Below are 23,407 nucleotides of genomic sequence, written 5' to 3'. Positions count from 1 at the left end.
GGGGCATCAAATCATGGTGTTGGCGCAGACCATCGAAAGTACCACAGTCTGCCAGATCAGACTCTGCTTTGCAAGCACAGGCAGAAAGCTCCCTGGAAGCAGGGGTTTGGGACACGTTATCAGGAGAGACCAGTCCCTGGACGAGGACAGCATCCTTGGCAGGGGCTCAGTGAGAACAAGGCAGATTCTCGAGGAGACGGGGTAGTGCAGGGGCTACAACAGACTCAGACTCAGCGTAACAGTGGCTGTGGGAACGGCACAGGAGCAGACGCGTTGTGTTGTGAGGTGCGCAGCCTCGACTGACAACACCAGCAACCAAGGCATCGACTTGTAACTGTGTGGATAAGGTAATATTGTAACAGAAGGGATCAAAAACGCTCAAGGAAATGGGTCTTTGGTGAGCTCTTTGCCTGAAGGATGTAGAAGTAAATTGTGATGGTCACTTTAGGTCCTCTTGTCCCTGAGACAGTCCGGGAATTAATTGGTACGTCTGCAGTCCCTCCAGAGTAGGCTTGGGATTCTGTCTGACCTAGATCGGAGTAGCCCAAGGCTAAAGTGGACCAATAATCATAAATACTTGTTAACTTAGTGGACCATGCCAGGAAATTCCAAAACCACATTTCTGGCTCGAGGCCTTGGGTGTCAACAATCCTTGGACTATCTTCAAGTGATACAGATCACTTATAAATAGCCCTAATTTTAAAGGCTATCTGTTAAGGAGAGGCCAGTTTTTAGCTACCGTATATACTCCTATATAAACCGAGTTTTAAAGCACATTTTAAAATGCAGTTTTTGTGGTAAAATTAGGTGCCGTGGCTGATATTCGGGTTGGCTTATACACGAGTATATAGGTATATAATTAGTATGTGTTCATTAGACAGAAACAATAATAAAGCTAATAATCGGTGCTACTAATATATTAGCTAGGGAGCCCTGTTGGCATAGTGGGTTACAAATTGGGCTGCGAACTGCGAGGTAAACAGTTTGAAACCACCATTCGCTCTCCAGGAGAAAGATGCAGTATTCCACTCCTGTAAAGAGGGATCCTTTTGGAACCCCCGGGACAGTCCTACCCCGCCCACACAGTGGCACTGTGAGTTGGAATCGACTCCATTCTTTGGGCAACATTGAAATATACTGTTTTCATGCCCCTGCTAATCAAGGGTATCTGAGTCAGAATTTGGTCTTGAGTGGACTGACTACGGGAATTTTGGCTATTGGTACTTGAGCCAGTTATGTCCCTTAAAATTAATAAAATTTATGAATTCATACTGTCTAGATGACACATACGGCATCCTAGAGGCACAGCAGATTGAGAATTGGGCTGATAACCAAAAGGTCAAGCTTGTGGACCCACCACCTGCTCCATGGGAGAAAGACGTGCTAGTCTGTTACAGGGCGGAGATGGAAACCCTACGGAGCAGTTCTACCCTCTCCTACAGGGTTATTATGAGTCGAAATGGACTCAGTGGCTGTTGTTTTATAAGTCAGTATCCTGTCGATTTGACTTACAGTTGTTTTAATTCAACATATATTTCTTGAACATCTCTTTTACGGCAGGCTAGAGGCTGGGGATAAGCAGGGGACAGGGCTGCCAAATCCTGCCTTTACAGTCTAATGATTTATCATGGGCCTTGCTAAGCCGAACTCAAGTGATAAGATCAAATTCCTGGACTCTCTGGCAGGGCTAAGTCACTGGGTCAACAGGCCCTTCTGCCCTGAATCATGGGACTCTTGGATCACAAGAAAGAGAAAGGAAGGCAGGAGGGGAGAGAAGGAAGTAGCAGGATCCCTTGGGGCACTAATGGCCCTGGAAGTGCCAGGGAAGTGGCTGAGGCCGAAGGCAGAACCACAGCATCAAAGCCCTGAGGCCAAGCCTCTCCCATCTCCCAAGCTCCCTAAAGGCCAACTAAGCCCCCAGAGCAGGAAGAAAGAAGGCGGTGTATGCGGTGTAAGTTCTCCCTGAGGGCCTGACAGAGCCTGCCATTCTGTCTGGGAAAGACCTCCTTTAAAAAGCATTGACAGTTGTTTTATGGCTCATTTAGTATCATACCAACCTAAGAAAGGTAAGACATTGAGAGCATGCCAGCCCAAAACCCAGGGTAGAAAGGGTTACAACTTAACTCATGCTTTTTTGTCTCTCCCTGGGTAATGACAAGGTTAAGGTAGACGCTGCCCTCCTAAAAGCTTTAGCCTTTTCCACCGGATGTGTCAGACATGATACCCAGCTGTGTAAAGTCAGCGAGTCTACATCCATCTGGGCCTCAGGTGGGCTCACTTTAAGCCTGTGATGTGGACAGAAGGCTATTTCCACCTACATCAACAGAGCAGCATCTCTGACCTGTTGTCCCGGTGAGGAGAGCTGAGGAAATAAGCAGTTTGTACCCATTCGTGCTATGGAGGGTCCAGGGCCTGGGTCCTGGAGAATTCCCAGGCTCTAGCGCGAGTGGCTCCGCAGGGGCGGACTGAGTCGTCTGGGTCTAGCTTGTCGCTTTGCCAACCTCAAGGTTATGATGATCTCACCCGGAATGGAAAGTCTCTGCAATGCACGCGGTGACTCAATCCCCTGTCCACGCCAGGCTAGCTGCGCGCTGGCCTGAGAAAGGACAGCCAACGCGGTGGCACATTTCTGGTGCCTGGACTACCTGGTGCTTCATAAAGCCTACCTCTGCCTTTTTCACGAAGATAAACACCTATTCTGGGAGCGAGGTTCCTGCCTGTGTGCTTCACTCTGAGCTAGGCGAGTTCAGAGAGACTTGGGGAGATGCTCGCTCCCAGAAACGCACGCACAGACACAAAAGGTGCCATTGAGTGGATTCCAAATTACGGCAGCTTCAGGTGGACCAGAATGGAAGTGGGCTCAGGAGGGTTTTCCAGACTGACCTTCCCGAAGCAGCCTGTCAGGGTCCTCTCCCCAGGGGCGCGTGGGCAGACTCAACCTTTCAGCCGGCACTCTGGTGCGTCACCACTTGTCCCAGGGGACAAGTCTGAAGCCAGTCTGGGCTGATACCTGAAGTAAGTTCCCAGCAGGGCGGGGGTTTCGGGAAGTTGTCAAGTGCAGGTGGGAAGTGGAGAGGCATGAAGAGAACAAGGGTCCACTAGTGATCTTCTGCTTCACCCTCTCGGAGGTGCCAACTATGCCAAAGTGACATGAAATGAAAGCAGTAGACTGTGTGGGAACATGTGTGTGTGTGTGGGGGGGGGACCCGATGTATTCAAAACCAAACAAGACTTTGGTTGCATGAAAGCCATGGAGATTTCTGGGCTATTAGCCGATCCTAATACGCCCTCTTTCGGACAGTCTCTACCTTACCCACCTCTCCCTTTCTGAACACCTTACTTTGCTCCATAAATACCTGGTGCTACCATTGTGCACAGACCTGTATTTGAGAGACAAGCCCATCCAGCCCCATGCAACAAGCCATGCAGCACAAACAGCAGCATCCTCAGGGGCAGCCTCTGCCCAGGGCACCAGCTCCAGCAGAACACAGCATGTTGCTTTGCTCGGGAACTCTGTCCGGAAGACTGGGGGAGCTGGAGCACTATGAAGCCGAGCCACGTCCATCGGACTCGGTAAGTTGCCAACAGAACTCCTCATTATCACGCTTTAGGCTCCAGGTCACCCTGGCCCCCGCCACATCACTAAGTTAGTTCAGGAGGTTGAAGTCACTTTAGACACTCGCAGAGAATGAAAGAGCAGGGGAAGGTGGGGCACCCAGGAGATGGGTGCTGGGGCACAATCTACATGAAGAACATGCTCTACCAGGCGACTCTGACGTTGGCAGTGGACAGCCGCTGTGCAGCACAGTGCGGCAGGCAGTGTGACACACGGACACGCAGCCAGGGACGAGGAGAGGGGAGAGGAAGGGCATCACGGCTCTGGGGGGGGAAGGGGAAACGTGCCAGGGGAGCACGAGCCGGGCGGGGGAATCGGAAGTTCACTTACTGCCTGTTTTTGTTCTTCCTCCTGGAGGCGTTGAAGATTAAAGAAACAAACCAAACCAAAAGAGGCAGAGGGAGAAAGGAGAGAAATTAATGTCCAATACCACAAACATTTGGAAGAAATGATAGGAGAGTTGGGAAAACCAAGTCACACCCAGGGTGGTGGTGGTGGGGTGGGGTTGGGGGTGGTGTGTGTGTGTGTGTATGTGATATCCAAGGCCCTGACCACATATCAGCACCAACAGGGCAGAGCAAACGGCAGGAGTTGGCCCTGCCCGGATTGTGAAAAGTGAATCTCCCAGGTTGGAAGGAACCTTAGAAATGATCTACCCGGACTTCCTCATTTATAACTAAAACAGGCCTACAAACAAACAAACAAACAACCCCACCCCCAAACCCAAACTTGCTGCCCTTGCGTTGACGCCGACTCTTCGTGACCCTATAGGCCGGGTAGGACTGCTCCTGCGGTTTTCCCAGGCTCCACGGAGTTGAAGGTTCCGTCTCTCTCCTCCCGTGGAGTGGTTTCGAATTGCTGACCTTACAGACTGCAGCCCGATGCTAACCACTATGCTACCAGGGCTCTTGGAAACCATGCCTGGAGCGCTTGATTTGCCCAGGGTAAGCAGAGAGCAGCAGCCCACTCATGAATAAAGAGGACAGTCATCAATAGCCGGTTCAATTCATCATTCACAAGATTCACACGTGACAGGAAGAAAACAAGCCAGCAGCGGAAGCACCAAGTGGGGGCTTGTCGGAGACGCAAGTGCTGGGGTTCCACCCCGGACGCTGGGGGCCCCCGGGCCTGGCAATCTGCTCTACAAGCCTTCCAGGTGATTCTCAGAACTTCTGACCACAGCGTCGTCTCTGGCTTTGCTGACCCCCCTCCCCACTGCCCCACCTGAGCATGCACCCCCCTTCCCATGCTTTTTGGGTGCTCTTTGGGTACTTATGTCCCCCTCCCTCGGACCCACGTGCATGGACACTTGTCCTGATTGAGTGGAAACTGCTCTAGAGCCCTTGCAGATCTGGGAAACACATTCTCCACCTCAAGTTTTTCATGAATTCAACCAAAACCCAACAACTTCCTACTGTGAATTTGGTGAAGGCGTATGTATTTCATACTTCTTATGTTAACAGGTGCTGGAACCATAAAGCTAAAATGATGTGTCTCCGCTTTCTAGAGTCTTCCGGGGGGAGGGGAGGGGGCGCACTTGCTGACCATCAGCGGACTAGCCAGTGAGTTCACCACCAGCACCCAGGAGAAAGCAACACCCTGAGCCACTGACTCGGTCCTTTAATGGGCCTCTCTGCTTCCTCTTCCTGGGACCCATCCGGGGTGAGTGTGGTCAGGGAGCCTCAGTTCTCCATCCCAGGACACAACTTTTTAAAAAGGTGACAATGGCTCCATTGACATCGGCTCCATCCGTCCAGGTGGGCTTGACCAGGGCGTCTCAAGGGTGGCCAAGGGCCTCTCCTTCCACAGTCTGCGGACGGCTGCGGTGGCGGCGAGGACTGCAGGGAAGCTGGAGGCTGGCAGGGTGAGTGGTGGCTGGAGGAGAAGGATTTTTTCTTTTCTGCAGGAGTGAGTTCCAGACAAGACATGCAGGAGGCACCGAGAGCTCTGTGGCGGAGACGCCAGCACTACGCCGGGCAGGACGATGTCTTCATGTGCAAAGCCAGATGCCTGACCAGACCTGCATGGGCAGGTGCCCAGGTGAGGAGGGCCTGGGCCATTCGCTGAATGTCCAGTCAGCAGGGGTTCCTGGCCGCATGTCCCTGGGCAGCCACGGGAGCATCACAGCCGTGAACACAATGTGCATGCTTCAGGTTGGCTCTTCGTGTTGGCACGGAGGCGAAAATGGTGGGAGAGGAACAGGCCGATCCTGACAGGCTGAAGTAGTGCGTCATCTCTTAGACCTGTTTCGCAGGCACCTCTGTTTGCACGCTTGACCCCAGGTTTCGTACTGGCGAGCATAGTGCTTTTGTTCACAGAGTAATTCTGGAAAGCAGCCTTTCATGTTTGTGCAGTGCTTTGTCCACAACCATGAACTCATTGTGATCTGGGGGTGGGGAGACATGTGTTTCAGGCTGGGAAGGACGGACAGGGCATTTGCTGGGCTTAGATGTCTCCCACATGCAGTGGGAGTTGGGTGTTGAAGACTTAAGGCAATGGCGTACAATTTAAACTCACAAAAGTTACTCCCATCAAGCCCTTCAGGGTCTGTGAACACAGGAAGCGGGTCCGAAGCAAGCAGAGGCCTTGGGATGGCTATGTTGTCGATTAGTCAGCTTGGTGGGCATGTGTGTGCCAATGAATGCTGACTCACGACGCGGCACAGGCACCAGCTTGAAGTAAAGGGAACGAGCGCCCCTGAATTCTAAAGTGCAAACCGAGAAGGACTTGTGCTGTACAAAGCACTCCTTATGCTCAGGCCACATGGGAGAGGCTGGTTAGATGGCCAACGTCATAGCAGAGCCACCGTGATCTCAAAAATGTACATCAAATTTAGGCAAACATTTGCAAACGGGGTAAGATTCAAAGACTGCAGAATTCATCTGGGAAGTGTGTTTCAAAAGCAATACTGGAAAAATGGAAACTGAGGTTGTAAAAACTTTGGGAGCGTGAATTAGAAACCGAAACACCCACACATCGCTGTTTCTGGGTTAAACGGGAAGCTTGACGTAGAGGTTATCTATGTATTCATTAATTATGAGGGAAAATAAATAAGGGAAAAAAACAGATGCAGGAACACAGAATTAAATCTTGTGCATAATTATATGCCAAATACCTACACGGTACACTTAGGCACCCAGCACTGTTTGGGTTGAATGAGCATCTCATTTTTCTCTTGAACCCCATCTTGTCCGGATGACTTTGCTGGATGAATAGACACTTCATATATGTGCTTCCCAGGTATGGGTTCTAAAGTTACTGTTTCCAGATACACAGGCGATAAAGTACAGAATGTTTTACTTGAACAGTGGACTGAAGGACCTCCTTGTGAAATGGAAATTGACTGTGTGATGCATTTTAATACCTCGGCACCCCGCGCCGCGTGGCCCGACGAACGGCTTACAGCTGCTTGATGAGAGAATTAAATGCTAGCAGACAGAACATCAATGATGCAGGGCGGTCCCTTGGAATTAAAATTCAGATTCCAAAGGGTACTTTTTATTGTGGGCTGGTGAGTATTTTGTTTTAATACGAGGAAACCAGCTTTCAAGTATAATAGAAATCAATGATTCAATATATAACGTCGGGGGGTGGGGGGGGGACTTTCACGGATGCAAATGATGCACAAATTAGGTCGAGGAGGCTAGACACTAAAGGCACGAGATTGTTCAACTGTGAATTCTACTTAATGAGTGAAATCACAACATTCCTGGGTTGGGTGTTTGCAAATTCTTCTTCCAGCTCTGAATGCTTCGGCCTGTTGGATGGGTGAATGATATGACACTGAGGAGCCTGGCAGGGAGCTTCAAGCATGGGGCTGCTGTAGGGGCCTCTTATTTGACTGGAGTCACACGGTAAGGCAACAGCTGGGAATACAAAGACTCTCCGGGGTTGCGGCTAGAGTTCCAGGCATTAGCTCATTCTGCTTGGCTCTTGAGTATCGGCATCAGCAAGGTGGTGGAGGGTGTGTGTGTGTGGGGGGGGGGGGGGAGGAGGGAGGAGGCTCAGAGCCAGGAACGCTAAGAAACCAAACTGCTTCTGTTGCCTAGGACAAACTGTGGGAAAATGAACTATGCTCCGGCAGGGAGAGGCACTCTGGCGTCTGGTCAGTGCACTTCAACCTTCGCTTTTGACCCAAATCGCACTGAACTGTCTTCCTATCCGTGTCTGAGCACTGCGTGTGGGCATCGTCCTCAAGGGCTGGCTGGATCCTCCTATTATCTCCTGTCTGGCGGGGGCGCTGCTTTCCACAGAAGCAGGGCTTTTGAAGCCCCAGAAGACTGAGTCTGTTTAGGGACACCTCAGGTTTCGGAGTTGGTGGCTGGGTTGCTTAACCGGCTATCTGGCAATTATTCGAGGGAGTTGGGACAAGCTTTATGCAGACGGTAGTTTTTTAAACAAGACCCATTTAGGACATACAATATTTCTTAGGAGAAATCCTGTTAGTTAGCCACCCAAACACCCAGGCCGAAAGCTAGAAAAAACCCAGCCAAGGCCTAAAAGAAGTGATCGTCTTAAGTGAAACCAAACCCAAACCAAACTCACCGCCATGGAGTTGATGCCAACTCACTGGGACCCTGTCGGACAGGGGAGGGGGACCCTATAAGACAAAGGAGGGGGGACCCTGTAGGACAGGGGAGGGGGCCACCCCTGTGCGTTCCCCAGACTAACTCTTTATGGGAGCACAAAGCCTCGTCTTTCTCCTGTGGGGTGGCTGGTGGCTTCCCACTTTGGACCTGCAGCTAGCATCCCAGGGCTGCTGGAGAGGCTCAGAACCAGTTTAAAACATAAACACTGTGCCACTGGGTCTCGTCCTGATGACAGGGTCTCCTATAACCCTGAGCTCTGCCCCTTTCCAGCCCATTCTGTCCACTGCCCTACCGGTGGTCTTCAGAACCTTCAAAGACTCCCCTTTCCCACAGGGTGAGGTTCACCCACCTCACGTCTGCTTCTGTGACACTCCGCCTGCAGTGATTTTCACTCTGGTCACTAACTCCGTCAATGCACAAAATACAGATGTTTCAAAGCACAGGAGACAGGAGCTTGGGAGCGAACTGCGTGAGCGAGGTGCTATGGAAATGGAAAGGCAACGCGGGTGTTGGCCTTTCCAGTCCCAGGCATCACTTCCTGTTGCTTAGCTCCTGAATCCAGGTGTCAGTGGTGGGACGCACAGCTGGGCACATACTCCTGTTCAGTGCTCCGTCAGCTGGCCAAGGTAGGACGTTGAAATGCCAGCTATGCTGTTCTGTTTGGACGTCTGTTGTCAGCTGCCACTGACTTGGCCCCTGACTCATGGTGGCCCCGTGCACAAAGGAAAGAAATGCATCCCAGTCCTGCACCAGTCCCTCGATTGGGGGCAGCTCAACCCCTCGTGACCCGCAGGGTTTACACTGGCTGGTTTTTGGAGGCAGATTGCCAGGCCCTTCTGTCTAGTGCATCTTGGTTTGGAAGTTCGACTACAATCCGGTCAGCATGCGAAAACAAACCAAAATGCAAGGGCTGCACTGACAGGCATCCACGTCCCGCCTCCAGCATGGCAGGTAAGGATTTGATTACTGAACTGCCAGGGCTCTTGGCTCTGGTGTCTAGCGGTCATCATAAGTTCCCACACAAGTAGTAAGATGGGCTAGATTTATTCAGGTCCCCAGTAGAGCAAACCCAGAATTAGTATGTAATTTATTCCTCATACATTAAAACCCTTGATTAGAATTAGATGAGATGAGGCTGGATTTGATTATGTTGACTTGTCTCTGTACTACTTACATAAAACAAGACACTTCCTATTTGTTGGGCATTGGGATAAACTACTTGAAAATTCAGGAGAAAATCAGTTGAGAATTACTATTCAAATATACATACCTAAATAATATCCTATTCATAAATATTCTTATTTACTCACAGCAGCAACCATTTAAGATGATCCTGTTTCCAGTTATTACGTAATTTTTAAATTCTGTTGACCACATCTGCAGAAAAAGACGCTGGAACTCAATACCATTAGCAAAAAATAAGGCCAGGATTGGCTGTGGATTAGATCCTCAATTGCTTATATGCAAGTCACGTTGAAGCCCACAAGAGACAAAATATGACTTTGAGTATACCCCACATGAAGTTAGAGCTGATCTCAAGACCAGATTTGACACATTGAACACAATGACCGAAGCCAGAGAAGCTGTAGAGGAACATTATGCACAAAGAAATTAAACGGCAGCTCTCTCCCTGTCCCTGCTGAGCTGTGTGTTCTGGATTTGGTCCCACCTGTAATCCACCGCCATGGCCGAGGAAGGCGTTGCTCCTGGAGGTGGAATGCGTCAACACTGCTTTACAAGAGGTGCTGCAGACCGCTCTCATCCACGATGGCCTACCAAGTGGAATTCGCAAAGCTGCCAAGGCCTTAGACAAGCGCCAAGCCCATCTCTGTGTGCTTGCAGCCAACTGTAATGAGCCTGTGTCCGTCCAGTGAGTGGAGGCCCTGTGTGTCGAGCACCACATCAACCTCATTAAGGAGGACGACAACCAGAAACTGGCGAGAGGGCGGGCCTCTGCAAAACTGACAGAGAAGGAAACCCCGGAAAGTGGTTGGTTGCAGTTGTGTGGTTGTTAAGGACTATGGCAAGGAATCTCAAGCCAAGGACACTGTCGAAGAAGACTTTAAAGGCAAAAAATGAACAGATAAAACTTAGCTAATTGTTTTTTAAAAAAAGAAAAGAAATTAAACTGTTAGAAAGAAGGGCTACAGTGGATGTAAAACTTGCTCTTGAACAAAGAAGAGGTACAGCAACTGAAAGCAATGTAAAGTAAAGGTGAGAAGGGAACATTTCAAAGAACAGCTAGAAAGGAGGAAGTAAAGCCTTAGAATGAAATGGGCAAAGGCCTGATGCTAGAAAATCAACAAGGAAGGCCGTGCTCAGCATATCTCAAGCTGAAAGAACTGAAGGAAAAAATTCAACCCTCATGTTGTAAAACTGAGGGATTCTATGGGCAAAATCACGATGCAGGAAGGATCAAACGAAGGCTAAACAGAAAGATGTTTACTCGTGTTGTATTGATGATGCAAAGGCATTGAAGTGGAATTGTAACAAAGACATTTTGTGGATTATGGGTAACACTGAGATGAATGGAATTCCAGAACTTGTAGTTGTACCCAAGAGACACCTGTACGGAGACCAAAAGACAGTCATTTAAAAGAAGATGGGGATAAAATCAGGAAAGATGTTAGGATTTTACCTTTTTATCATATTTACTCAATCTGCAAGCCGAGCCAATATAGTCAAAGAGGGTGGACTATAAAGGACGCAGTATCAAGACTGGAGGAAGGTTTACTAACCACCTGTGATATGTAGAAAGCACAACCTTGCTTGCTGAAAATCATGAGGACTCGAGGCACCTACTGATGAAGACCAAAGACTACCGTGCGCAGGATGGATTACACCTTAATGTAAGAACCAGCAACAAAAGTCCTTACAGCTGGATCAGTAAACAACATCTTGACGAATGGAGGACAAATTAAAACTGCCCAGGATTTCATTTTTCTTGGCTCCACAATCAACATCCAGGAAAGCCCCACATCACTGCTACTGAGTCGACTCCAACTCACAGCAACCCCACAGAGGGTGGCTGTCTGAAAGTTTAAGTCCCGACAGGAGAAGGTAACTTTATCCTTTTCCGGTAGAGTAGCTAATGGGCTTGAACCACTGACCTTCTGGTTAGTAGCCCAATGCTTACCCTACAATGCCACCCGAGATTCGTGCCCGTCATCAAATGTTCTGTTGTTAGATGGATGGGCACAGGGTCCGCAAAGATGGGCTCAACCATGAGAACAAATGTGAGCATGGCACAGACTGGGAACTGCTTGGTCCTGTTGTCCACAGGGTCGTTGAGTCGGGACTGACTGGATGACAACTAACAGTAACAACACTGCAGTGGGAAAATCTGCTGCAAAAGTGTTACTGAGTGACAATACCACGTTGAGGACGAAGGGGCACCTGACCAGCCATGGCATTTTCAATCCCCTCGCAGGCGGGTGAAAGTTGGGCAGTGAATAAGGAGGACTGCAGCAGAGCTGATGCGTCTGAATGGCGGCGTCGAGGAGGGATACGGAAAGGACCACAGACTGCCAGAAAAGCAAAGGAAATACACCAAGCAGGGTTCCTGGAAGGAGGATGGCGAGACGTGGTCTCACGTACTTTGGACATGTCATTGGGAGGGTCCAGTCCTGGAGACGGACATCATGCTTGGTAAGGTCGAGGGTCAGCGAAAAGCAGGAAGGCCCGCAATGAGAAGACTGACAAGGTAGCTGCAGCAACGGGCTGAAGCACACCCAGTCATGGGACAGGGTCGCTCTGCATTGCTCCGGCCTCGACAGCAACGACCCAAAACAACCATCTGTCATACTCAGGCCTGACATTCACCCAGGCGTGTTTAGACCTCATTAGGCTACGTTTACAGAGATTACCCAGGCAGCAGTGTTCAAGACGTTAGCCTACTGTGTTTTATCACGTGGAAAACCCGAAGTGGAGGCTGTTGTGGAAATGAACCAGGCGAGCTGAGCTGGCAGGGGAAGGCGGGCGCCACGTGGGGGCTGCACTTACCTTCAGCAACTTCATCAGCCCTTCTAGTTGAACCATCAACTCCCTCCTGCTCTCCTGTAGTGCCGACATTCTCTGCTCCAGCTCGTCCTTCCTCTGCCTGCTCGGGAGGAAAGGCCCATCAGAAATGATTCTTTGAAGGCCAAGACCGCAGAGTGTTCTACATCCTGCTTTGGTGAGGAGCCTTTGGGTCTTAAAAGCGTTTGAGTGGCCGTCTAAGGTGCGCTTATTGAGTTCTTTCCATCTGGAGCCAATGAAGTGTGAACAAAAGCAATTTTCTTTTTTCCGCATGGAAACAATTAGTCCCAAGGACCAATGAGTCCAGAGCTCCTTAACCTCTGACTGAGACTGGAAAAACTAGAGGGTGTCCACTACCGGGGACCTCTCTGAAAGGGACCAAATGTGGGACAAAATCATGCAAGACCAGGCTTCCACCCCCCAAGACTGTGCCTCGGAGTCACCCTTCAAGTCTGGAACTGAACTCACTGCCCCTGGGGCTCAACTTTCAGCCAAACAACAGATAAGCATCCACGGTGACTGTAACACCAGACAGGCCAGCTCTTTACAGTGATGGGCCATTTGCGATCAAAAGGGCGGCATTTGTTCCGAGACAAAGTTCCGCAGGCAGGCAGGGATAGAAAAGAAGGGTGACTGGAAATGGTACCAACAGGGAGGACGGGTGGAGAACCTGCTGTTACCTGGTGGGGCCTGCAATTAGTCAAGAATCCAAATGTGGGAGGGAGCACTAGGATGGATTGCTTGCATCCCTCTTCTCGGAGGTGCTTTAACCGTGGGAGGGGGATGGTCTAAAAAAAATTGATGTGGGGCTGATTGTACAATTCCCCTTGATAGGATTGAATGACTTAACTATTGAATTATGTGATATGTAAATGACTTGCCAGTAAAACTGTTGGGAAAAAAGTGAATGAGAATGTGTATGAACGGCAATCATTCTATAAACTTCCATTTGAATGACAATAAACAGCTTTCAAAGAAGAAGCCCTGGAAAGAAGCACCTGGCTCTAGGTGAAGCGGCTTTATCCTGCTGCTGCTCCTTCAGTCCTACCTGCTCCTGCATTTCTCCATCGGACTTCATCTGTACGTGGGAGAGCGTCCACTGGGCCGCCTAGCTGGCGTGTTTGTGAGGGCAACACCAAAACACGCTTTGCAAAGAACAGCGACAGCAATATAAGTGATTTAAAATAGGATTTAAAGTCAAGTGCCTCATTGAAACGAGTCCAAATGTAGATTAATAGTCTAAATGTAAGTTAAGAATTTGATCATGGAAGTCAATCCTAGTCCAAATGAAAATTTAACAGCCACCAGGGCTCCTCTGGTCCCCTTTGGAGCAGACAATCGAGGCTCAGAGATGTGAAGTGACTTGTCCCAGGTTGCACACTGAGGGAATGACGACACCAGGATTGGATCTCAGGTCTCTTGATTGAAGTCCCGCTGTTTTGTTTTTTCGGGATAACAAATGAAACCTGGGTGAATTCAGGGACAGCGGCAGGTGTGAGGTACAGAGTACCCGGAGAAAGTGAGAGCCCAAACCCAAGGCACTGCTATCGAGTCGATTCTGACTCATGGTGACCCTGCAGTCCCAAACTATTCAGCAGGCATCGGCCCGATGACACTGAATTTGTCTCTTCAATGAGACTCACAAAACCCGACAGAAGCAAGAAGTTGAAGGCGTGCTTTGAGAAGCCAATGGGATAAGAGCCATGGAAGGGTCTATGGATGTGTAGACGCTGCTCACAGGAAAGCTAGCTGATCATTTCACCATCTGGTGTCAACTCTTGTCCCGCACAGCTTAGACCTGTGCTGTCCAGCACAGCAGCTGCGGTTGACAGTCACGTGGCACTTGACAGGCAACTAGTCGGCACTGAGATGTGCTGTTAGTGTAAAATAGACACGGGACTTCAAAAACTGAGTATGAAAACTAAAAATACTTCACCAAGTGCTGCATGCAGGCTGAAATTGTATTATGAAAGGTAGGTAAGATATACTGCTAAACTTAATGACACCTATTTCTTTTGCTTTTAAAAAAAAATTTAATTAGAAAAAATTTAATTTGCTATGGCGCTCACTCATCTTCCCCTTGGCAAGGGCTCCTTGAGCTGCCCCTCCCTGCCTACCCTGGGTGGCTCCTGTGCCCTTCGTGTCTGGACCTCCACTCGATGGATCTGGTGTCTCCAACTCAGAGAGACCCTAGAGGATAGGGCAGAACCGCCCCATGGGCACAAAAATCATTTTGTACAGCTCTTATCACAGTCCATGCGTCCATCCATGTGTCAAGCACATTTGTACATATGTTGCCATCATCATTTTCAAAACATTTTCTTTCTACTTGAGCCCTTGGTATCAGCTCATTTTTTCCCTTCCCCACCCTCCCTCATGAAGCCTTGAAAATTTGTAAATTATTATTTTTTCCGAGATGGTAACTATTTATGGGAGTAGAAGGCCCCATCTTTCTCCCGTGGAGAGGCTGGTGGCTTTGAACTGCGGACCTTGGGGATTGCAGGCCAACGCACAGCCACTCTGCCACCAGGGCTCCTCTTGTTTTCCAGAAGAGCCCCTCATTTCACAACGATTCCTGCTGTCTCCTATCCTTTCTTCAGTGTTCATCTTGAACACCACTCTATTAGCAAACAGCTCCCAGTGCCTTCGGTGGGGATCCTGCCTAATTAATCATAGTCAACTGTACTCAAGTGCTTCGCTGGGACACTGACTTACTGTGTTTGCCCGGCGCTCCTTCTTCCTGTGATCTGAACTCAAGGTCAGGGGACTGACCTTACGCATCTCTTTAGGGGAGAATGATGACAATCCCGTTCATCCAGTCTGTGTCCGACGAACACACAGTGGACTTGGTGCAATAGAATCCCGTTCATCCAGTCTGTGTCCGATGAACACACAGTGGACTTGGTGCAATAGAATCCCGTTCATCCAGTCTGTGTCCGATTAACACACAGTGGACTTGGTGCAATAGAATCCCGTTCATCCAGTCTGTGTCCGACGAACACACAGTGGACTTGGTGCAATAGAATCCCGTTCATCCAGTCTGTGTCCGACGAACACACAATGGACTTGGTGCAATCGTGGTCAGTTGAAACCCCTTGGCTTTCCTACGTCCGAATGCCTCCTGTTCCCTAGAATTGGTCTGAACTATCTACGGAGTTTTACTTACTGTCCCTGCCTGCTTAACGACTAATTCAAGGAGTGAAGGAAGACTCTTGGTGTCAATGCTCATCCTCCTCTCGGAAATGTGCCTGCTTACTTGGGACATCATGCTGACCTCCCGACTCCTCTTTTACTCTGAGATGTTTTGTCCAGGACACTAGCCAAACCATACCTATCACAGTGGTCTAGCTTAACTTCCACCAGCTCCGTGAATCTAATGGCCCCCAGACCACAGATACAATCTTTCCCTATTCAGAGTCCTTATGATACAATTCCATATTAACACTGTGTAACACTGACTAATAAATTGTTTTGTTTCTAAAACTAGTGAAAAAGATGGGATTGTTGTTAACACCTTTTCTAGGAAACCTTCCTTCCCAACATATTCTCCTCCCAGAGGTCTCTACACTTCTGACAGCCATGTTTTTTTTCCATGTCTCCACCCTTTCCCTGAGGAACTTGGTGCTTTTCAACCTAAAAACAAACCAAACTCCCTGTCGTTGAGTCGATGCTGACTCCTAGCGACTCTCATACTATGGGACAGGGTAGAACAATCCCTGTGAGTTTCTGAGATTGTAACTCATTACAGGAGTAGAAAGCTCCGTATGTCTCCCATGGAGCGGCTGGTGGTTTCGAAGTGCCGACTTTACACAGCAGTCCAATGCGTACCCACAAGTCAAAATGACAGTTTGGGGATCCTTGTGGGGCTCCAGTTGTGTTCCCTTTGCTTTTAGGAAACACCAGCAATGCAAACGAATGCTGAAGGGGTGAGATCAGGGCTGAGGGTGCATGAGAAAGGGTTCCAAATGAAATTCTGGCTACCCTCAAAGAATGAGCAGGTGGAGAAATAAAAGCCCTTGGTACAACTTCTCTGCTCTTTGTCCCACCCACCAAAGCCTTGTCCACGGTTTTAAATCTCCCTTAAATAAACCCTTGTGATCATCCTGTGTTATCTGAGAAAATCTACCAAAAGCACCCCTTTTGGAATCTCCCGTAATGGCACCATAATCCGCGGCACGGACCTCTCTCTGCCTTGACCTTAGCTGGCCCAGCAGAGGGCTGGCAGGACCACTGTTTCGATGGCCTTTTCCCTTTGACTTTGAAGACACCATGAGACCATCTCTGCAGCCAGGAACGACTGCAGAGAATTAGGGGACGCATTTTGTTTGGAATGAGCATGTGTATGTGTGCACTGGACCGCTAGTGGTGATACTTTTTGATTTACCCCAGTTCGAGGTGAAAGCGAATGGACTGCAGCGATGTACAGTGATGGGGACGGATCCTGCAGAGCAACAGTGAAGGAGGAGAAAAAGTCCCTGGACTTACATGTCTGGAAATCTCAAGCGATGAAAAAGCAGAATGAAGCACTTTATTGTATAAAAATTCATCTATCAATGATGATAAGTTTTAAAAGCAAGGGAATGATCAACCAAATTCTGGACAGAGTTGAACTCCGTGGAGGAGGCAGAATCAGGGCGATGGAGTAGCAAAGGGCACTCAGAGATCAGACATGTGAGTTCTGAGGTTGGTTGGGTGTGGGTTCGTGTTTATTATTACGTTCACATCCTACACATTTGTCACGTGTATCACTGTAAGGACGTGCCATTAAGGTGATAATTCAGGGGGAAGGCAACCCTGGTGGGCAGCATTCATAACTACTAGTCACATGAGTGGAACTCAATAGACTGCTTTATTATAAACAAACAAACAAAAACACCTTGCCACTTACTGGATTGTGACCCATAGCCATCCTACCAGACAGAGTAGAACTGCCCCTGTGGGTTTCTGAGACCATGAACCTTTATGGGAGTAGAAAGCCTCATTTTTCCCCCTCAGAGAGGCTGGTAGTTTCAAACTGCTGACCTTGCAGTTAGCAGTCTAGTGTGCAAGTCATTAGACTCTGATGCTGCCAGGGCTCTGGTACTGCTTTATTTTATGTGATGAGTGTTGGCAGTTCTGGGACCCAATATGTTGATCAAAATCAGGAGGAGGTCAAATATGTACAGATCAATCCTGTCCTTTATGTGTGTGCTTTGAAACATATTAGTCAAATTTAATGTTTACGGAAGAATGGGAGATAGGATGATTCTGTGGTGATAGAGGTATAAATCGATTCAAAATCAAATGAGGGTCAGAAAACGATATCATCTCTCCTTCCATTTTTCATAGTCAATTATCCTAATTTATTGAGTGGTCCACCTTTTCCTCCTGATTTGTAAAGTCATGTCTATTATATATCAAATATAAATATATTCATATATATGTTTATGGGCTCTCTCTAGATCATTTATTGAAATGTTATTTTTGAAAACTACTTTTTACAAATTGGGCGAAGGTTTGTTTACATAGCAGATCACTGTTCAGGAAGTGAATGCCTATATTTCAAGGTGATTGTACCATTATACAGTTCAATTACTAGTCAATGAGGGTTTCGGTCTTTCTACATTACTTCTTGTTGTTTTGATTTGCATCTCTTAACGGCCAATCCACCTAAATGTCTTCTTTTGTGGAGACATGTCTTCTGCCCATTCATATTCTATGACCATGAAAAAAATTGGATTATTTGTCTTGTTATCATGTAGATTTTGTTGGTTTATTTTTGTACAGGCCTTTTATGTCTCTGGCTAGATTTATTCCTAAATATTTTATATTTTTGAGGCTCTTATAATTCTATTATTTTACATTAAGAGTTTGTCAGGTTCCATGAAAAATAAGTCCTCTTAGAATATTGAATGGAAGATATTCAGTGTATAAATCATTAGCAGATAGAGTTTTTCAAATACCTGTGGGTTAAAGAAGAAAGAAATCAAATGGTTCGGCTTGTTTAGGTTTTCTATTTCTTGAGTAAGCTGTCTCTCTTTTCTTGTTCATCAAAGTTAAGTAATTATCTTCATAAATGTATACGTACATTATTATTTTTGTTGCTAACATGAATTGTATTTTTCCATCTTTTTAAATGTAGTTGAATTTACCAATTCCTTCTTTTATAAGTTATAACTGAAAAATTATTTCTACTTTAAAATTCTAAAATATTCTCCTACATTTTCTTCATCAAGTTTTGTCTTTCATGTTTACTCCTTTGGTATTGGTTTTTATATATGGTATAAAGGAGAGAGCCACTATATTTTTCCTATTGCATCAATTATTCAAGGACACTTTATATATTTTTGTTTTTTAAAAACTTTTACTGTGAATTGAGATAAAAGATTTATAGGGCAGATCATCAATTTTACATTCAATTCTTTAGGCACATTTCGTCTCACATCATCCACTGTAATCCTCTCACGGTGACAACACACTTGGCCCACATCGTCCCTGAGTCTCATTTCCACTCTTCCTCGTCTCTCAATCTCGTTGAACCCTGTCCTTGTGGACACTACCTTTTGAACTCAAATGGTTGATTTGAACGTGGAAGTAACTCCCTGGTGTTCTTGTTCCCCTGACAGACCTGTGTATTTTGGGCTGAAAACTGAGCCAGATGGGCAAGTTCCAGACTGAAGGGTAGCTAAGGGCCATCATCTTGGGAAGTTCACCAGTCTCTATCCAACCAGTACGCCTAGTCTCTTTTATAATTTTAAATTTTGGTCTACATTTTTCTCGCATTTTATCCAGGTCCTTCCAATGTGATTCCTTTCAGAGAATTTGGTAGTGGTAGCTGGGCACCATCTAATGGAAAATGGATGTTTGGGTGGTCCCTCGGTCCACTGGCCTGTTTCCTTTCATCTTCAATTTTCTTCACTCCTCTTTTCTCTGGACAGGGACAGACCGATACTTGCAACTTTGATGACTCCTCATGAGTTTTTACGTTTCTCGCTGCTCTTTAGCAAAGTTGCTGTAGAACATTGTCTTTGTGGACTACGTTATCTCAATTGACTTTGATGTTCCCCAAGACTACGGCCCTGTGCCCCTTGGCCCAGAAACGCATTCCCACAAGTTGTTTAGATATGTCCAAGAAAGCTTTATAACGTGTCCCCTTGCCTGTTCTCCCACAGTCATGGGTATGTGTGCACCAAAGGTAAGTACCGTATGTACTCGAGTATAAGCCAACCCGCATATCAGCCGAGGCTGATAATTTTTACCACAAAACTGCATAAGAGACATTGGACGGTGTAAGGAATGACAAAATAATAATAATTTATAAATTATCAAGGGTTTGTAGAGGTGGTGAGGAACTGATATCAAGGGCTCAAGTAGAAAGAAAATGTTCTGAGAATGATGTTGGCAACAAATGTACCAATGTGCTTGATGCAATGGATGTAGGTATGGATTGTGGTAAGAGTTGTACGAGCCCCCAATAAAATGGATTTAAAAAGGAAAAAAGAAAAAGTTGACTTATATATGAGTACATATGGTATCCATGTAAGAGCAGCCTCTGACAAATCTATGTATGTTTGCAGATATAGTCCCCCTCTCCCTTCCACAGCCATTCCGCCTGTCCACCACAATCTTTTAAAGAGTCTCTCGTTTCTCAGCTGCTTCTAAGATGAAAAACACCCAACAACATCTTCTTCCCGTCTCCTGGGGTTTCAGCTGCTCACTCACTGGATGTCGTTAAATTCCTGCTTCTTCCTGCCTTATGTGGCCCCAGGTTCAGCCCTGGCCTATATCAGGATTCTTCCAGATGAACTGAGCTCTTTTAGCAACCACAGCTCAAGCAACAGTTAAGACTCACATACAGCAAGCTTCTTGCTTTTCTAGATACGAAAATAGTCCTTTGTGCCCGAGTCAAGGTGGGGAAAAGAAAACAGGGCTCACTTATGTGGAGAGCCGAGAGTTCTCCTCTGCCCGAGTCAGCAGCACTTTGGTTCTTCCAGCTTTCCTGTAGAACACCTCTAGACGTTTACCTCATATGTGTGACAGGGGACCCCAGGGCAACCCGAATGTCAGCCCAACTAAACTGAAAAGCTAAAATGGATTTTCAGGAGGACGAGACTCTCCATTCTTCCAGCGATTTTTAACTTTTGAACTTAAATTGTGTATGGCTCCTTGACTGACTTCAGAAATCTAAAGAGTCGGCACCTACGGAAGAGCAATCAGCTCTATTCCCCATTGAAGCTCCTTTGTGACCTACGCCAAAAGCAGAGTGCCCCAAAGGGTGTTGTAGCACGCGGCACCCCGAAAGGCAGACCATGCCCCCATTCCCACCAAAAAGCAATGAAGTGGAAGCTGAGGTTGTTATCAATCTCAATTCTTTGGCCTGATATGTTTTGGGCAATATTTTATGGTGTTTTAGGTGAACGGTTACACGACAAATGACATCCCGTTCAACAATTCACTCACAATTTGTTTCATGATTGCTGATATTGCTTAAAATGGCTGCGATGGGCCTGCACTCTCACCATTTCTTCCCAGTTTCCATCCATCCAGTTGCCCTGCCCTCCTTGCCTTCTCCTTTCTGTGTTGGTATCGTGCCTGGTCTTATGCCATCCTGGCATTTGCTGCTCTGTTTGAGCACATGGCGGCAGCCATGGTGCCATTCCATCTCCCCGAGGGCCTTCCACCTTCCCACTGCTGCTCTCCGTTGCCCAGCACGAGGTTCTTCTCCGGCTTCTGCTTCGCTTTCTCTGCATGATGTCCAAAGCATGTGAGATGAAGTCTCACCCTCCTTGCTTATCAGGCACATTCTGCCTTCATTCAATACAGATCTGGCCATTCTCTTGGAAGTCCAGTCTATTCAGTATTCTTTGCCAGTACCCAAACCCAAAGGCACCAATTCTTCTTCAGTCTCCTTATGCTCCTGTGCGTCCATGCACGGGAGACAATGGAAGATGCCGTGATTGGATGAGGGGCACCTCAGACCTCAAAGTGACACCTTTGCGGTTTAATATTGTAAAGAGAGTTCCCCAGTGCAGGATGATGTTTGATTCCTTGACTGCTGCTTCCATGGGTGTTAACTATGGATCCACGTAAAATTAAGCCCTTGGGAACTTCAACCTGTTCTCCATTTATCATATTGCTGACTGGGACATTTGTGAAGACTTTTGTGTTATGTTGAGGTATAAACCATCCTGAAGGCTGTAGTCTTTGATTTTCAAGAGGAAGTGCTTCATCCCGTTTCCAGAAGCCTATGGATGACAGTGAATGTCCCACGTCCATCTGCAGGGGCCCCAGGCCCACGTAGATTAAGCTTTTCGAGAATTCTCTCTGACTACTGGCCAGGAGTGTGAATAGTCTTGCTTTCAGACAGAGGGCATTAGAAAGTGGGTCCATGCAGATGAAGTTCGGTTAAAATTTAACACTTATCATTTGTTCTTCCTTTTGACACATTTTTTCTTACTTTTATTGGGGGCTCTTACATCTCTTATCACAATCCATCATTCATCCAGTGTGTCAAGCATATTTGCACATATGCCGCCATCATCATTATCAAAGCATCCTCTTCCCACTTGAGCCCCTGATGTCAGCTGCCCATTGCTTCCCCCTCCCTCCCCTGCCCACCCTCCCTCACGAACCCTTGATAAGTTATAGATTATTATTTCCATATCTTACATGGTTCTCCATCACCCCTCATCAACTTTTCCATTGTTCGTCCCCCTGGGAGAGGGTTCTAGGCTGATCCTTATGGTAGATTCCCCTCCCCCCGCACCCTCCCTTAATCCTCCTGGGACACATTTTTTAAAAAACATTTATGAGGAGCTCTTATATATATCATTAAATTCCATAGTTTCATCAGATCAAGCATAATTGTACAATTGCTGCCCTCATCATTTTCAATATTTTCTTTTCTTCTTGAACTCCTTGGTATCCGCTCCCTTTACCCCTCCCTCCCCCACCCTGCCATCCCCTCAACCCTAAGTATATTATATATTATTATTACTCTGCCTTAACTTACACGATCCACGTTTCCATTCTCCTTCAATTCTGGTGTTTATTCCCCTCCTTTCGACTCACTTTAAATTTGTTCTAGTTTTAAATGTTTTCTGCTTTTTTTAATCAAGGTTTTTCTGTTTTGTTATTCTCTTTTTTGGTGTGTGTGTATATATATTTTTTATATGAAAGCCAGGATAGTAAACCTATAGAGACTGTAACTGGATTAACAGTTTCTTCGGGTTATGGCAGAGAAAGTTGGGAGAAATAAGGTTAAAAAGAATGAATGCAAGTGAATAAAATGCACTAAAATTGATTGTGTTGAAGACTGTAAAACTCTTTTTAATGTGGTTAGACCATTGATTAATATGTGAATTAAATGTTAATAAAACAGGCTTTTAAAAGTGCCTCTAGTCTCCTTTGCTTTCAGCAAGCAGGGTAGTGCCATCACACACTGCAGGTGTTGACGAGTCCTCTTCCAATCCCGAGGCTGCGTTCTTCTTCAAACAGCACCACTTCTCAGAGTCTGTGCTCAGCACACCGACTAGTAAATACGGTGCAAGGATGCAACCCTGATGTACATCTGTCTGGATGCTGAACCATCAAGTATGGGTTTTGAACCACCTTGTCTGCTCAAAGGACTGTCTCTTGGTCTATGTAAGTTACATAGGAGAATAATTAACAAACACCCCCCCCCCAAAAAAAACCCTTCATTGTCATTGAGTAGTAGATTCCAACTCATAGCAACGCTATAGGACACAATAAACCTGTTGGGGTTTGAGACTTGTATGTCTTTGTGGGCGTAGACAGCCTCATCTTTCTCCTGAGGAGCAGCTGGTGGGTTTGGACCACTGACCTTGTGGTTAACAGCTCAGTGTGTAGCCTTCTAAGCCAACAGGAGCACAATTAAAGTGCCTGGAATTCCCATTCTTCTCAATTTATGCGCAGTGTGTTATGACCCAGGCAGCGACAGGTCTCTGCAGAGTCAATGCCACGCAGGTCAACATCTTTCTGCTGTTCCCTGTTTTCAGCCAAGATCCATCTGACATCAGCAACGATCTCCTTCATTCCATGTCCTCTTCGCAATCTAGCTTGGATTTCTGGAAGTTCTCTGTCTATGTACTGTTGTAACTATTTGAAAATTATCTTCAGCACAATTTTACTTACGTGTGATATTAATGACATTATTTGACTATTCCTGTATCCTGCTGGATTACCT

At 47.0% G+C, this 23,407-nt stretch overlaps 1 protein-coding gene across 7 annotated transcripts in view; it reads right to left on the bottom strand.

Annotated features, from left to right (window-relative positions):
• DTNB (dystrobrevin beta) overlaps positions 1-23,407 on the bottom strand; it is a 313,250-nt gene that overhangs the window by 31,011 nt on the left and 258,832 nt on the right. For 5 of the 7 annotated variants that reach the window (XM_075557010.1, XM_075557012.1, XM_075557015.1 and 2 more), the window contains exons 15-16: positions 12,208-12,304; positions 3,947-3,967 (exon numbers count right to left, since the gene is read on the bottom strand). In XM_075557010.1, the coding sequence (XP_075413125.1) occupies positions 3,947-3,967; positions 12,208-12,304 (118 nt within the window). The remainder of the gene's footprint in view (positions 1-3,946; positions 3,968-12,207; positions 12,305-23,407) is intronic. The other 2 variants (XM_075557013.1, XM_075557017.1) reach the window with 1 other exon arrangement.

This window comes from Tenrec ecaudatus, chromosome 8, assembly GCF_050624435.1.
Source record: "Tenrec ecaudatus isolate mTenEca1 chromosome 8, mTenEca1.hap1, whole genome shotgun sequence".
Lineage (NCBI taxonomy): Eukaryota > Metazoa > Chordata > Mammalia > Afrosoricida > Tenrecidae > Tenrec > Tenrec ecaudatus.
This window is presented reverse-complemented; position numbering and strand designations above follow the sequence as displayed.